This window comes from Manis pentadactyla, chromosome 4, assembly GCF_030020395.1.
Source record: "Manis pentadactyla isolate mManPen7 chromosome 4, mManPen7.hap1, whole genome shotgun sequence".
NCBI lineage: Eukaryota > Metazoa > Chordata > Mammalia > Pholidota > Manidae > Manis > Manis pentadactyla.
Genome location: NC_080022.1, coordinates 97871845 through 97888319, shown reverse-complemented (window position 1 = coordinate 97888319; position 16475 = coordinate 97871845). Strand labels below are relative to the sequence as shown.

Below are 16475 nucleotides of genomic sequence, written 5' to 3'. Positions count from 1 at the left end.
TTTGAAGATCAATAGATTCAACTTGTATGTGAAAACATTCCTTTTAACATGCTTTTGGTAACATTAATAAAAACCGTCTGAGAACCATGTTCTTTTGTCTTCTAATCTCTGGCATAGAGGTATTCAGATATTTTTAAAGGCACAAAATTTATTTTGCTGATTACTTTTAAAAGTATCGCTTCAGAATTGGCAATAAATGGCAAAGATTCATCCTAATCCAGTTATGGTACCAGCCTGAGTCTTAAAAATAAACCCTTGTACTTGAATACATGGCCTTAATTCTTCACCTTTATATTTAGAACCACTCTGTATGTTGGTGATTACCATCCAAAGAATGGAGAGATTGATTTTCTATTTTAAGATTGGAAAAATATGTATGTATATTTGTATTACTGTAATAGTACACTATTATACTACATATACTATTATTTATATGTTATACTATTACATATTATATATTATTACATATATAATAGTATAAATTGGGGAGGGGAGAGAAGGTGACTGCTTTATATTTCTTTTTGAAGTTTGTCATAACAAGGCTGAAATTTTTAGAGAGCAAGCATGGTAGACTCCAAGGATATCATATCATTTTATTTTAAGCTTTCAGCAGTGGGGTGTTTTATTCAGCCTGTGACAGTAAAAATTAAGTGAGTAATACATGGATAGTGTGTTTTGTCTGCCATAGTAATACCCTCTGTCATTGAATCTGTCTAACCAGCAAATTATTTCCCTTTTGTCTAAAATTAAATACCATCGTGTTTTCTGACAATGTAGGGATTTCTGTTCAGTTGAAGTATATGTTGTCATTGGAGTGAAAACAATGAAATTGCAAGAAACAGATTATTTTAGTTGTATTACTGAATTCCTCCTCTAAAAGTCAAATCCAGATCATTTAAAATTTCTTATAAAATAGCTGAAATATCATTAAAGTATTAAAACCCAGCCTTGACAGATTTAAATACAAGTACTTGGTCTCTCAATTTTGACCTGAGGTGTAAATGATAATGATGGCATATCTAGCCGTGCACTTTGGGGTAGCCAGTCTCCCAAGATGGCCCCCAACGATCCCACCTCCTGATAGTCACACCTTTATATAGTCTCCTCCCACATTTGCTGGGGTTGGTCTCTGTGACCAATAGAATCCTTCAGAAGTGATGGTAGGTCACTTCCAGAAGTGAGTTATAAAAGAAACTGGGACTTCCATCTTTGTGTGTGTCTGGTCCGTCTCTTGGTCTTTCTCTTTCTCCTCCTGTTGCATCCCTTGCTCTGTAGGAAGCCTTACATGCTAGGAACCAAGACCTGTGCCAACAGCCATGTGAGTGAGCTTGGAAACAGATCCATCAGCCCTAGTTGTGCCTTCAGATAAGTGCAGCCCTGGCTGGCAGCTTGATTACAATCTCATGAGACACTGAGTTATAACAATTTAGCTCAGCCCCTCCCAGATTCCTGACCCTCAGAAACTGGGATTTTAAAAAAATGTTTACTTTTTAAGCTGCAAAATTTGGGGATAATTTGTTATGCAAGAACAGATAACTAATACACATCTCCACTAAAGCTCTTTCATCCTTCAAATCTTAACATCTGTTTTTGGTTATTTTGTTTCTAATTGTGCTGTTAAACCTGTCATCCATACAGTGCACCTGACTGAGACATTAAGTTGGTTGAAAAAATACGATATTTCTTCCCCTATTTTCCAATCCAGTTTTTAGTGTAGTCATACATATACACTTTGAATTCCCTTTTCCCATATTTGGGCCCCATTTTAGAATGTACTTAAAAGAACTGATTTATGACAAGAAGACTTGTTTTAGATTATTCTACAGACTCTTTTCATTATATGTACAAAGCCACCACTTTGTATAACTTGTAATTACTATGCAAGTGATTATGGAATTACTGTGAAGTACTTCAAAAGAAAACAGTTTAACGACTGTTCTCTGAGAAGTCTGAGACCTCAGCAAAGAAGCTCCTCATCTATGACTTGTAACTCAGTGATGCTTATTATACAGGATAATAATAGTGTGGATTTTTAAAAGTCATCTTTTTAAGGATTAATTACTGTATAGTCAAACCTGAGAGACACTTTCTCAGCAGATCTGATAACAAGGTCATGAAAGGTACCCCCAGCTCCTTTTCTCCCATCCCACTTTCTCCATGGTGTTCTGAAAAGGAGAAGGTCATAAAAATACAAGCTTAGGTTTTTCTTTTTGCCCTAGTATATGAATTTCAGTACCAATAATCATTCCTTTACCATTGTTAATCATACAGAAATGGAAATCAGAAGTAAACAAATGTGACAGAAAAGTGGAATTTCAACTCTTTTTTAAGAGTTTTTTTCCTCTTGCTTCCTTTGTTCAAGTGTTTCCTAAACATGGCTTGGCTTTAGGACATTAATAGCTACATTAGATACTTATTGAATCCTGGGTTATCAGTCTTTATACCTGAACTTAACAAAAAACATGTTCTTGGTGAAAGGAAAACATAGCTGAGTCCCATGGTGTTTGACACTATTGCTTTTAAAAATGTAACTAACAAGTAGCTTTTTTGTTTTACTCATACCGTGATTTTTAAAAATAATAAAAATAGTGGTCAATTCAGGAACTAGCCTTTTTCTGATGGGATTTTTAGACTAGAGATTGTTTTATAAATGGACTAGACATCATTTTGAAGTTTACTGAGAATTTCCTTTTTAATTTGTAGCTGAAAAAAAAAAAGAATTCTGTCTTGGACTCTGTCTTTCAAATCCTTACCTCCTTTAATTCACATACTCAGGTGTGCACGTGCGCACGCATGCACACACACACACAACACCCATAGTAAGGTTTGGAAGGTGGTTATGAATAACTTAAAGGAACAAATGGACTTTGTTCCTCATGTTTCCGGTATACAGATACTATGCAGATTCTCTGTGTCATCACATATGATGGTTGTAGTCAAGCCAGAAGTAAATAAAACTCAGGGCTTCTAATTCTGCTTTGATTTGTCAGCTGATACCAACAAAACTTTGTAGCGTAAGGCTGGGTGATTACTGGCTGTTGAACTTGGTTGAACAGTCTAATGAAGAAGGAGGCATTAACTTTTAAGCACCGAAACATACTTTTATGTTAAAGAAACTCTCTGTTTATTTTCGTGAGGGTTTTTGTTTGTTTTTTAAGCATAGCCGTTGAATTGTGAATTTACCTCTTCGATTGGGTTCCTATTTGTGGATGGTGGTAGTAAAAAAACATAGCTCCTGATGAAATAATTTTTAAACATTGATAAATCAGTAGTTTTCATAATCAAATTTAATTTGAAAGCTTAAATTATATAGTGCTTTGCTGTGGTTTTTGAGAAAATTTCTTTATATTAACTTTTTTTTTTTTGTAAAATGTCTCAGGAAACTTTTCAATGTCTATAGTAAAGTAATCCATTAACCTGCAGATAATACACACTGTTCATACCAAGTGATATATTAGGTTCTTCCTAGCTGACATAAGAGAATGGGGAAGCCTAGGAATATCTTTCCACTCCCTCCCTAATCCTCAGACCCAACTTGGTTCCTGGGCCCAGAGCCCTACACCAGACCCCAAGCACCAGCCCAAATTCCCTGCTCACCTTCTCTCTCATCCTCAAAGCTCATCAAACCTGAAGGGGACAGAAAGGAGGACTGATGATAGCAGCTGAGCAGAGAGTAGGAGAAGGGGGCTGGGGGGATTTGGCAGCCAGGTAGGTACTCAGGATTTTTGTCTCTACCTTAGACCCTCCCTCTTGACCCACCAACAAATGAGAGAAGTTCTGTATGTTCAGATCACAAGTAGTCCTAGATTATAATGTGAAAATATTTTTAGCATCCTTTACTTATCAATAGCCACCATGTTAGGTTTCTAAATATGTAACCTCACAAAATTAACTGTTCTTACCATGTTTTAGAAATGGAAATACCATAACACAGAAAAAGGTAAGATACATGTGTTGGTAATAGAAGCATTCATAGGCAGAGGCAGTGTGCATGGTGGTTAAGGACACAGACTTTAGAGCCAGGCTGCCTGGATTTAATCCCCAATTCTGACCTCTTGCTAGATGACTAACCTAGAACAGGTTACTTGATCTAACAGGTTTCTCATCTGCAAAATGGATATGATAGCATACCTCATAATGTAAAATTTAAATAAGTTAATATGAATGTAAATGCTTAGAACAACATCCAGTACATAACTTTATGTAGTATTCTACATATAATACTATACAGTAATACTGTATATAATACTATATGTAGTATTAATATTATTACACTATATCCCCTTTCTTTTGCTTCTATATTTAGGTGGCCCAAACTATAGTCAGCAGGTTACATTCATACTAATATCACCACTTCTAATGTATAACTACTAGTAAATCTCCCTCCTCCATAGTTTTAAAAAGCAAAATGCTAATTTTTTGTCTCCTTCCCAGGCCCAACACAGAGACACTTTCATTGAAGAACGCTATGGAAAATATAACATCAGTGATCCTTTAATGGCCCTGCAGAGAGACTTTGAAGCACTGAAGGAGAAGAATGATGGTGAGAAGCAGCCAGTGTGCACAAACCCACTCTCGATTCTCAAGGTGGTAGTGAAGCAGTGCAAGAACATGCAGGAGCGCATGCTGTCCCAGCTGGCCGCTGCCGAGAGCAGGCACCGAAAGGTAGCTTCCCGCAGTTGACTCGGGCTACATAATCTATTGTGAAGACTCCATCCTACTGATACTTTCTTGCTAGCTCCTGGTTTTCACAGTGATTCATTTGGGAGGTCTCACAGGTGTCAAAAAGCCCCTTAGCTTACCTAGGAGCTAGAAATAGAAAACACAGGTTATTTCAAATGTTAAATTTAGGGAGTGTGGCAGACAGCGTTATTTAAGACAGCATTCCTTCTTGATAAACATTCCAGAATACTTGGCTGTGTTTGTTCAGCTCTTGATCAAACTTTGGCAGCAAAAGGGTTTGACCAAGCTTGTAGCTGAACGGAGTGTTCTCTGTTTGCTTACTTAAGTGATAAATAAAAAGATTAACAGGTATTTGGGGAATGTTACATTTAAGAGAGAATTTACCTGGCTATAAACATACAAGCCAATAGATTATTTTCACTTTTTCTTAATTTTGAGTTTCATTGCACTTTAATTCTCATGCAACCATAAACAGTCCCTAGGGCTGTTTATGTTAGAGCTGTTCTGTCCTATTAGAAAAGTATATGTGTGTGGTGGGAAGGGGTTCAGGTTTGTTTGGGGCAAACCTGTGCTCTCCTCTGCCTTATCTCATTGGAATTCTAGTACTTGTGATTTTATTCCCCAACTTGTCATTTGCTGCTCAAATTTGGCCTGTAAAAGATGCTTGGCTAGACTGCATTTTTTAAAGTTATTGGTTGAGATTTATATCAACAAGGGGAGATAGTAGCACATTTAGTAGGAAATGTTTTATTCTGAAAAACTGGGTTAGCAGCTGCAGTTTCATGAACCTTAGTTTACTTTTATGGTTTACCTGCATTAGAGAGCCATCTGCTTAAAATGCATCTGACAAATTGCTTAGGCTTAGGCCTTGCCCATGATTTTTCCTTCTCTTCACGGAGTCCAAATGACAGGCCAGAGTAGAGGCACCTAACCATGGATGGGCCTCAGGTGTTCCATGAGCCCCTAGAAAATATACAGAATGCCAAAAGTTAATGGCATTTTAGTAGTACATGAATGTTTTCCCCTATCTTTAATTGGATTTTCAGAATTGTCCAAGACCCAGAAAAGTTCAACCTCTGATCTAAAATAATCTGAAGATATTTATGGCCCAATTAAAAGGTGTGAGTGGGTTCAAGTTGGTTGCCTATAGTTTGGAGACTTTTATATAATCCTCTAAGAAATCACAACATCCTTGTCTGACAGGCAGGCCTTTTTCCTGCTTCATACGTGAAGCCGTTGAGCTGTACTAAAGGGCTGGCTGGCTGTCATGCCCATGGAAGGTGTCATGTTGGGATGATTTGTGGTTTTAGGTGATTACGGAGAGGAAGAAGTTAAAAATAATTCGAAATTCTTTACTGTATTTCAATGTAAGATTCTTCAAGTGAGTTTTAAATATTTTAAACCAACTGCCTGTCTATTCTTAAGTGTTTTATCCAAGTAGGACACTAACTTTGTTAGAAATCAAACAGTACATAGAGGCTCACAAAATTAGGGTGCTTATTGTCCCAGTTTGCCTGACGGAGTCCCAGTTTGTGCCTGTTGCCTTGGCATAGTTATTAACAGTACCCCCTTTGACTCTTCATTCAGAAGTGTTGTGGTTTGAGCAGTAAATTACATGGTTACTCTGCCTATAATGAAAAATAGACTTCTCCAGTCCACTTCTTCCCATTCCCTCTCAATATTCAGAGACATTTTCTTTTAACCATTTATTCTGGTAGCTAACTTCTGTATTTCTCAATGGTACACTGCTCTCTTGCTTGATCAATTTAGACAAATATTACTTCCTTTTATTATAGATGTGGATTTCATTATCTTATACCCCACCTCCCTTTCCAACCCTCCCATCTTCCCAAAATTAAGTGAATCCCCATTTTCTGCCCTATCTGGTATTCCCAAATCCTGAGGCCCATCACTTTCTTCAAAAGAAGCATCTGGCTTATGTCTGGGCAGTAGATGTCTGGCTGGTAACATTCTATGTACAGGAATCAAGTAGAGGGGACAAATAACTCTTCTGGAAAATACAGACTTTGAGCCAGTCCCCTTGTTTTCTATCCCACATCTCACCTCTCCCCTGTAGTTCCTGCCACTTCAGGTTCCATATCTCTTTGGGGCTGTGCAGGGCAAAACAGCCCCCTGCCCCACACTAAAGTAGTGACCATCCTCTAGCCTCTTTCCTTCTTCAAAACAGTACTGTAATTTCTTGTCTGCTGTGGCTTTTCTTTGTCTTTGTGGGTTTTAATTATTTCATTCCATTTCTATAATTTTAGAGGACTGTTGGAAGGGAGAACAGATGATCTACCTACCACCTTTACCCAAAAGCTTGTCTTCCTTGCTAAATTGAAAAGTTACTTTTTTCAATTTAAAGGAAGTACTCTAAAATGTTCTCATTTTTAATAAATGAAAACACTTTGTGTTTAAACAGGAGTTTCATGTCCCAGAAAGTTTTCTGTCTCCATTCATAAAAATTGTTAGGAGAAACAATGAGAAGTGGCCACTGGGGTTGGGATGACAGTGCTCTGCCCTGGAGGTCTGGGCCAGGGCACCTCCAAACCATGAGCAGAAGCTACAAAGAAATACATTGCCTTTCAGAATATTGTGCAGCTATAGGCAAGATTACGTGGCAAGTATCTCTTTAAATTTGTATTCTCTTTAAAATTGAGCGTAATCCTTTGGCACCAGGAAAGGTGGGGGATAGGGTTAGGCAGGTTAATTAAAAGGGCTGGTGAAAAATCTCCACATAAGAGTCCAATAATTGAGCCTTTTTACATTCAGGATCAAGTCAAAAGAGTCTTTTCCCTCTTACCTAACTATATATAAACTGCATGTTACTAATTAAGCAAGGCCCAGTTGAGGATGTCACCTATTTGAAATATTTAATTTCAGGTCCCCCTCTTAGGTGCCTCCAGAGAGTTGAGCATTGAGGGGAGAACCTCAGCTTTCAGCCTTGCATGGTCCTTTCTTCATCACCTGTACCCTGTCCCCTAGTCCCACCAAAGCAGCTGCAGTTTCTAGACTTGATTCTCTGAAACCTTTTCAACCCCACAGCTAATTAGTGGCTGTCTTCTGTTTACATGCCATTTTGTGGATAACTAAAATAAAGCATATATCTTACTGTTTTCTAGCACAAAGCTTGCATATCTTTGGCCGGTTAGGCAGTGTTCTCCTTGAATGACACTGACTGGTATTTATTTGTCTATATATCTCTGGAACTATCTTAGGTACTTAGATAGGCCCTCAGTCTTTAATTGTATTGTAAGTGTGACTCCTTGATATTTGGAAATAATTTTTTTTTTTTTTTCTAAAGGTAATCCTAGATCTTGAGGAAGAAAGGCAAAGGCACGCACAGGACACAGCAGAAGGAGACGATGTCACCTACATGCTGGAGAAGGAGCGCGAACGGCTGACTCAACAGGTAGTTAAGGTGGAGGTGTCCAGAGCAGCATATAACTAGAAGAGCATTTCTCTGAGATTCTTCTGCAGGGTCTAAATTGATGTTGCTCAAAAAACAGGGGGATTTGTGGTCAGGTAAGTCTGGGAATTACTGAATTAAACGAAGTTACACAGGTTTCTAACTTCAATTTGTGAGATCCTTTAGTATGCAGAAGCACATTGTGAGTCTTCAAGAACAAGGCAGTCTAGCCCCTCTTTAGCAAATCTGTGCTCTCGTAACATCTCTTTTTGACACAGATTGCTGACTGTGGGACTGTGGTTCCATCTAACGTACTTTGGGGAACACTAATTTCAAGCGCTCAAACCTTTTTTCACTTAGGGCTCCCGGGAAGAAATACATTTTATATCATAACCCAGTTTATATATGCACACATACACATACCTGAAACAAAAATCTCATGAAATCATCCTAAACCCTGACTGCTTACACTGCACATTCATTTCTTAAAACTTCTGGTTGTAGCTCACTAGGTTGGTTTCCCCATGAATTAGTGGTTCTCGGAGTTCAAAAAACACTGACTTAAAGGGTTAAATCAACCCCTTCCCTCTTAATCAGAGTCTCTCCCTTAAACGGGATTGGGATGACAATTAAAACAGGCTGCATTTGTGTAAAAATTTTAGCATGGTTCAAATGCAACTATTTTCTTGTTCATTAAGACCAGAACGAAATTATTACTGAAGCTTTAGTTTTGTGTTCAGCAGCAGCATGCGTCATAAAATCTGGTTTATACGGCTTTCTGCTTGGTTCTAATCCTCTGAACTCTCCACAGACCTAAAACACAATGATGGTTCCTATTCCCACTAATAACCCTGAGACAATATAAGAACAGGAAGGGCCTCCTAAATCATCAAAGAAAGATTCAATTCTCATGTATACATTTTTGTGTTAGGTATCCTAATACTTCAGAAATGTCTGCTCTAAGCGTATGTGGTGATCCTGTGCCAGAGAACAGTGAGCCAGGACACTCTACTTAGTGGTAGCTTCAATATCCTGTATGTCTCTTTATTTTCTTACTCTAATCAAGATGTATGGTGGCATTTTTTTCTAGTTGGAATTTGAAAAGTCCCAGGTGAAAAAGTTTGAAAAAGAGCAGAAGAAGCTCTCCAGTCAGCTGGAGGAGGAGCGCGCCTGCCACAAGCAGCTCTCCTCCATGCTGGTGCTCGAGTGCAAGAAAGCCACCAGCAGGGCGGCCGAGGAGGGGCAGAAGGCAGGCGAGCTGAGCCTGAAGCTGGAGAAGGAGAAGAGCCGGGTGAGTAAACTGGAGGAAGAGCTGGCAGCTGAGAGGAAGCGAGGCTTGCAGACTGAGGCCCAGGTGGAGAAGCAGTTGTCTGAGTTTGACATCGAAAGAGAGCAACTGAGAGCAAAGTTGAACCGAGAAGAGAACCGGACCAAAACTCTGAAAGAAGAGATGGAAAGTTTGAAGAAGATAGTGAAGGATCTAGAGGCTTCTCACCAGCATGGGTGCCCTAATGAGCAATCAGAGAAACCAGTAACCCTGTCTAAAGGCACAGCAACTGAGCCTCCCGTGCTAGTGTCTGTCCTTTGCCAAACAGAGGGCTTCCAGGCAGAAAGAGCCCATGGGAGCAGCGCCCCCAAGGTGGCAGCGCCCGGGCTGCCTGGCCCCACCACTCCTCCTCACTCTTACGCAAAAACCAATGGCCATCTTGAGCCAGAGATACAAACTGCCAAGGAGTCGATTACAAGCAGCTGTATAGAAAACCAAGTGCCTCCACAGGAGAAGTCTGTGGGACTGGCCCCAGACAAAGCAGTGGAGAATGGTGGCTGTCCTGTGGGAATGGAGACTGCAGTCCCAGGGCCTAGCCACCTCCCTTCCAGTGGGAGCTCACTTTCTCCCAGCAGCACTGCCTCCTCCTCTCTCACCTCCTCTCCTTGCTCTTCACCAGTACTAACTAAGCGCTTGTTGGGGTCATCAGCAAGCAGCCCTGGCTACCAGTCATCCTACCAAGTAGGGATCAACCAGCGGTTCCATGCAGCTCGGCACAAATTTCAGTCTCAAGCAGATCAGGACCAACAAGCCAGTGGTCTACAGAGCCCTCCATCCAGGGATCTTTCCCCGACCCTTATAGACAACTCTGCCGCCAAGCAGCTGGCCCGGAACACTGTCACTCAGGTGCTCTCCAGGTTCACCAGCCAACAAGGGCCGATCAAGCCTGTCTCCCCCAACAGCTCTCCCTTTGGCACAGACTATCGGAATCTGGCCAGCAGCACTGCCAACCCAAGAGGTGACACTGGCCACTCACCTACTCCCGGGAAAGTGTCCAGTCCTCTGAGCCCCCTGTCTCCAGGGGTCAAGTCCCCTACCATCCCCAGAGCCGAGAGAGGAAACCCTCCACCCATCCCACCCAAAAAACCTGGCCTCGCCCCTTCTCCAGCCACTGCCACGCCACTGACCAAAACTCATTCCCAGGCATCTTCTCTGACCACCGCCGAAGACCTGGCCAGCAGCTGCTCTTCTAATTCTGTTGTAGCCAATGGCAAGGAGGTTGAGATACTTTTGCCTACCAGCAGCTAGTCCCCAGAAAAGAGTCTCCAAATTTGCCATTCCATCAGATTGTCCAAGAGCTCAGAGTCAAACTGTTGAGTCAGATCATGTTATTTATTTTGATAGTAGCTGAAACCATCTGTATATTCATTTAGTGTATCTCACCTTTTTGTATTTTTTTAAGTGGGAACTGAGTAGTTTAGGTTTTTATGACTCACATCTTTGTACTAAAGCTAGAAGGGCACCTCAAAGACGTCCCAAGTTCAGCAGTGACCATCGTGTTGTGATGGAGAAAGCTGATTGAGTACCAGGTGGTGATTTGCTGTCTATTTTGGGACTGGAATCACTCAATACTCATTCTGAATTAATGCAGAAGTGGTTCATGCAGATTTTTATTCCAGATGAACATGTTTAAAAAGTGCCTGAAATAAGACTGCCAATGAATGTGATTCTGCAACAGAAGTACAAAATGGATCATCTACTTGCAGAAAATGAGATCCTCTGAATTCTGAATGTTAAAAACCAACACTGCTTTTAATCCTCTTACTGTTATTAATAGAGCTTTTTGTTCAGAAACAAGGCTGCATACATAGAATGAGAATCCTAAAGGTGGGTGCAATCTCACCACAGAGATGAGCTTTATAGAGCCCTTGAGAAACCCTCCTGAGCATTAAGCGGTTGGGGTGCTGATTTCCTTGTACTTTTGAAAACTTAAGTCACTCCCAATTTCCTGCATCAATTCTTGAATAGAATGAAATCACATCTCCAGAAATTGTCTTCAGGCATCTACTGTTGTATAAGGAACTTCTGATTCCAACTGCTATTACTTGAATAGGAAATAGTTACTCATTCTGTATAAAAGTTTTGCAACAGAATGAGATCTTTATTATGTAATCAAAAAGCAATAACTTAAAATCCACTCTCTTTGTAATAGTATAAGTCAGAATTATATAGGTTTTACCAAATTATCACGCTTATTTTATAAGCCGCCAGCACTTGGTATTTATATTTGTGGAACCAAATTAACTTTTGCCTAATTGGAAGTATACATAATACCTATATAGATACACACCCCTTTCTTTACATGTTTAACATATACACCAACACATAAATATTAGTGTGATTATTAAATCTTTGGAGTTTGCAATATAGCATAAAGGACGAGTAGAAATGCACATTAAGATTATCTACCAAAGCAGCTAGATGTGGCTGGGACCCAATCAAAGGAGGAGTCTTGTCCACAGGAAGGTGGAGAAATTCCAAATGAGGTCAGGTCTTTAGCATCATAAAAAGGCAGGCCAAACAAATCTCGGTGTCACAAAACTCAGCTTGTTATATAAATGCATGAAACAGGTCACTCAATCAAGTTGTAAGACAGTTGGGAGTAGTTGAGAGCTATAGCAAACTGAAGTGCCCAGTCCCATTTAAAAGAACCATCCCTGTTCAGCTCCAGCCCCTGTTGCCATGCAATAATGCTGGACCAGGGTTATTTACCAGCTTCTCATAAATCCTCTAGATTTATGAAATCCAAACTTTCATGAGAAGCATTCTCATTCTTAAATATCAAAACTGATCCCCCCAAAATTTTAAACACTGCTGATTAAACTCTTCCGCAGCTGGATTTAGCTTGCAAGCTGCCATGTTGTAACCTCTTTCATTCTAGAACCTTCTCTCATTTCCATCATAGCAAGTTTGTGAGGGAAAAAGCCCCCCTCTTTCTAATCTGTAGACCGGTGCAGCCAGCAAGGTCCATAGAACATAATGACTATCCCCCTTCCAATCCAAACAAAACTCTGATCCAGTGCAGACATGGTGGTCGTATGACTGTGTCCACAGGAATTGGGAGGCCTTGGTGTCCTCATACACATTCTTCTAGCCAACATCTATCCAGCAACCCCTAACCTCCAATAATTTAAATCTGTTTCCTCTTAATCCAATATACATTTAAATTTAAATCTGTTTTTAAATTTAAGTCTATTTCCTCTTAACCCAATAGGAGTTGATGGGGTAAAGGCAGGTGATAAACATCAATGTATAAATCACAGTGGTGTATATTGGTGTCTCCACAGCTTACGGTTTAAGGCCAACACATCAAAAATTAAAATATCACTAATGTCCCAGGGTGTCTACCAAATGAAGGTAGACAAAATTATAAACTGCCCAAAACAATCATGCATTAAACTTGATTCCCTTGCATAGCCAAATGCATAGTGTTGATGTTAAAATAGCTGAACTTTCCCAACAGGAAGAAGGAGCTACAGTCCCAGAGTGTCAGTACCTCTCTTGCTTTAAATGGTAATCTTAAAAGTTGCATTGTGCTCTTCCTTTGTTTCAGCATAGACATATAGAGATACTATAAGGAAGTTTATTTCTTAGGAAGTGCACTGAATAATGTATTTCTTTTACAGTGTAATATGGGGGTGGGGAAATGCAAAAGAAACGTGTATTTTTGCTAGTTGCCTATCTCCTGAGAAATAAGCACAATACTGCAGTGGATCTAATAATGCAGCTAGGTATTATAGATTATAGATGAGTATTTAAGTTTGCTGTAGCTTGTGTGTGTGCTAAGTAAAAGTTCCGTGATTCACAATTTTGGTATTAACCCATGTTGTGAAAGCTTTGTTACTGGTCAACAGACTATGACAGCGTGTAACACGTAACACAAGCATTAACGAAGTTGTTAACATTTGTAAAGCCAAATGTACCATGAAGAAGTCTTTCATCCATTTTTATAGCAGACTACATTAAAACAAATTAAATCATCCCATCTGGGGAAAAATGGTCTTGTTTGTACCGAGTAAAGAGTGTTGCACAACAGAGACTTTTGTTGGGAAGCAGCAGGTGGTGTAGAGGAAGCACTTGTTTGTGACCTTAAAAAAAAAACACGAAGTCAGGTTAGACCCCCAGAAGGAGCCTGGACACTGGTTTTCTTTAGAATCTTAGAGCCGGAAGAAGTCTTTGCAGTAAATAATCCAGCCTGTAATTTTTAAACCATGTGGGGGTTCTGGACCTTTTGAGAATCTGAACTTTTGAGAAGCTAGACTCTATCCCCAGAAAAATGGACAGGCTTATATGCAGAGTTTGGTTGATGGCTTCCCAGGATCCAGACCCTGAAGCCATCTGGGATTCATGCACTCTGGCTTAGGAATACCTGATCTTGTCCTGCCCTCTCATTTTACAAATGACTAATGCATCCCTTGTCACCTAGTCCAGTGCACTACACTGTTAGCAAATGCCACTGACAGCCAGACAAAAGCTCTTGCAAATCCGTTAATGTACAAAAGATCTTCAAACTGTGGATGCTTCCATATCTTAAGTTTCCAGCATCTAAGCCAATTAATGATCATTTCAACAAACACTGGGTCTGTTTTCCCGCAAGAGCCTCATTCAGCAGTGCTGGCTTGTCCTTTTGTTTATAGTGCTTCTGATGCTGAGACCTTGAAACAGAACTCACATGTATTTTGAAAAATTCTGGCTTCAAAATAGGATGTTTTCATAGACATCAGTCAGAGGTAGGCAATGAGCATTGTCTCACGGGAGTAAGTTTAATTGCTATAAAACTTAATTGAGAAAACTTGAGAGCTAGTCCACCTATGCTCCCACGTCAGTGGCCAGTTCATTGGTAAAGGCAAAGGAGGAGAAAGGATACAGGCATAGTGGTTCTCAAACTTCCGTTGTGCTTTATAACATGGGAAGCCTGCTAAAATAAGGATTCCTGGGCATTGGGCCTGGGGGGGCCTGCTGGTGCAGATGGTCTGAGGCTCTCACTTTGAGAAATAGTGCCTCAAGAACTATTTGTTCTCAGCTGTTCCTGCTCAAGAACTTGTTACTCACCTCCGACCAAAGTTAATGTCCTAAGCTCCTGAATCTGGGTTGCCAGAACATCACTGATACTCTGAGCCAAGAGTCCCTGTTTGGGTTCCAAGCACTGCGCTGGTGATCTCACACACTTCTCACCTTGGTGGGTGACCTAGGTGAGGGCGCTTTGTGCTCCTGCCATCCCCGCTGTGCAGGTGAGGTAGCTGAGGAGCAGACATTTGTACAAGAACCTCCATCAATGACAGAGCCTGCAGTTAAACCCCATTGCTTTGCCCTTTCCTACCTGTGGGTCCCAAATGAGAATCTCCTGAGGTACTTGTTAGCCATTTCCAGGCCTCTCCCCTGGAAACTGATTCAGTAGACCAAGGTAGGGCTCTCGGTAAGTCCTTAAGATGGAGCAGGTTTAAACCCTGCAGGACACCACACTGCCCTCCCATTCACCCTAACAACCCCACCACCAGGACTGGATTAGCAGACCTACCCAATACCAGGAGACCTTTATCAGGTCAGGGAAATTGTGCAAAACAAAACATTTATTATTAATAAACCCTCAAGCAACAGTTGTTTCTTACGATGAGCCAGAAACCAACAAAGCTATTATGAAAAACAAGTTTAAACGTGTTCCCTGCCCTCCGTAATCACAGTCTAGTGGGGGGGAAGCAGAACATTAACATAAAGAGTTAAGACAACTGAATGATGCTGTAATAGGGCTAGAATGTCTTAGAGGGCTACTGAAGGTGGTCCTGGCACACCCAGGTATCTGTGGGCAGGAGAACGTTCACTAGAAGAGGAGCAAGTGTCCTTTCTTCCTCCCCAGAGCATTTCCCTGGAGTTCAGTCTTTGTGTTTGCATCATGTTTCAGCTGGCTTGCCTCGGTTTTAGGATGAGGTCAGAGAGAGGCACCAGATGTTCTCAAGAGCTGAGTCCTGTTCCAGGGAGACTGACAGATGTGGTGTGTGCTTTCTGCACGGGCTTAGGGCTGGTGTCAGTAGGAGCTCCCCAGCCAAGCACTCTGGAGATATTCTCAGATAACCTGTAGGGAAGACCTAGGACAAGGCAAATTGAGAAAGGACCTTGTTGCCAAAATACTGCATTACCCACAAATGTCCCCTTCTGCCCTTTAAATCTCTATAAGCAAGAGAGAAATGAAAATCAAGCTTTGGAAATAATCAAATGGGTCCTCCTGGGATAACTGCAAGTGACTTCTTTCCTTGGAGGGATGTAGAAGCATCTAGACTCTTTTCCCACTAGTGTGAATGTTGACACTGAGAAGTTACTGGCAAGTGTTGCAACACAATTGGCCTTATTCAGGGGAGTCAGTCACCTACTTAATCCGGTAAGAGTCCTACTCACTAATTCAGTGTGGTAGACACTCAGTCCCCTTCAAGAATAAGTATTTCCCTAATTAACAGTTAAATGGCTCTAAGCCCCTTCAAATCAACTTGATCAAAGTCACATCTCCCTCCAAGGCAGCTCACATCTAAAGACTGATGTGGAGCTAAAGACCTGGCCCTGTGATCCAAGTCAAGAGAACTCTTCATGAGGAGTCACCCAGCTTCAAAACTCCCTGCAGGGTTAGCTGTTCGGACTGTCCTGCAGCTCAGCTTCCCTGCCCACCTCTCGTCCTTCCCCCTCCCCCTATTGTGAGGGTGGCGAGGCCACTCCCTGGGAGACCTCCTGCATCCTGACCTCCATCTCAGACTCTCCCCTGTTCCTTTTTTTCATGATTAAGTCCTCTAAAGGAGGGCAAACACATTCTGGGCATTTTATTTGGTATTTTCTAAGGTATTTCAAGTATGTTACTTCATTTAACACAATTACTAATAGAAGTAGATTGTTCCTACGTGATGCATAAAGTAAATGAGGCCTACTGTGTGCCACAGAGAAGCGCCCAAAGTCCTACAGCAGAGCAGGGTGACAGCGGCACAGCCGGGAGTCTGACCTTCATCCATTTGGCCTTCAAGTCCACTCTCCTTCACTGGCCACACTATAGTCAAAACAATAATAATGCATTTGGAG

General features: G+C 41.0%; 2 protein-coding genes across 4 annotated transcripts in view; one reads left to right on the top strand and one right to left on the bottom strand.

Moving 5' to 3' along the window:
* Positions 1–13416, top strand: part of CTTNBP2NL (CTTNBP2 N-terminal like) — a 47134-nt gene extending 33718 nt beyond the window's left edge. For both annotated transcript variants that reach the window (XM_036921533.2, XM_036921534.2), the window contains 3 exons: positions 4435–4665; positions 7988–8095; positions 9183–13416. In XM_036921533.2, the coding sequence (XP_036777428.2) occupies positions 4435–4665; positions 7988–8095; positions 9183–10667 (1824 nt within the window). In that variant the 3' untranslated portion in view covers positions 10668–13416. The remainder of the gene's footprint in view (positions 1–4434; positions 4666–7987; positions 8096–9182) is intronic.
* The window catches only part of ST7L (suppression of tumorigenicity 7 like), a 177920-nt gene continuing 166119 nt past the window's right edge, over positions 4675–16475 (bottom strand). Inside the window, exons 16-17 of one of the 2 annotated variants that reach the window (XR_008997084.1) lie at positions 5495–5646; positions 4675–4809 (exon numbers count right to left, since the gene is read on the bottom strand). Coding sequence is in view for 1 of the 2 variants with exons in the window: in XM_036921528.2 (XP_036777423.2) it covers positions 5611–5646 (36 nt within the window). In the remaining variant the exon portion in view is untranslated. Of the gene's footprint in view, positions 4810–5240; positions 5647–16475 lie in introns of those variants that run through there. The other variant, XM_036921528.2, reaches the window with a different exon arrangement.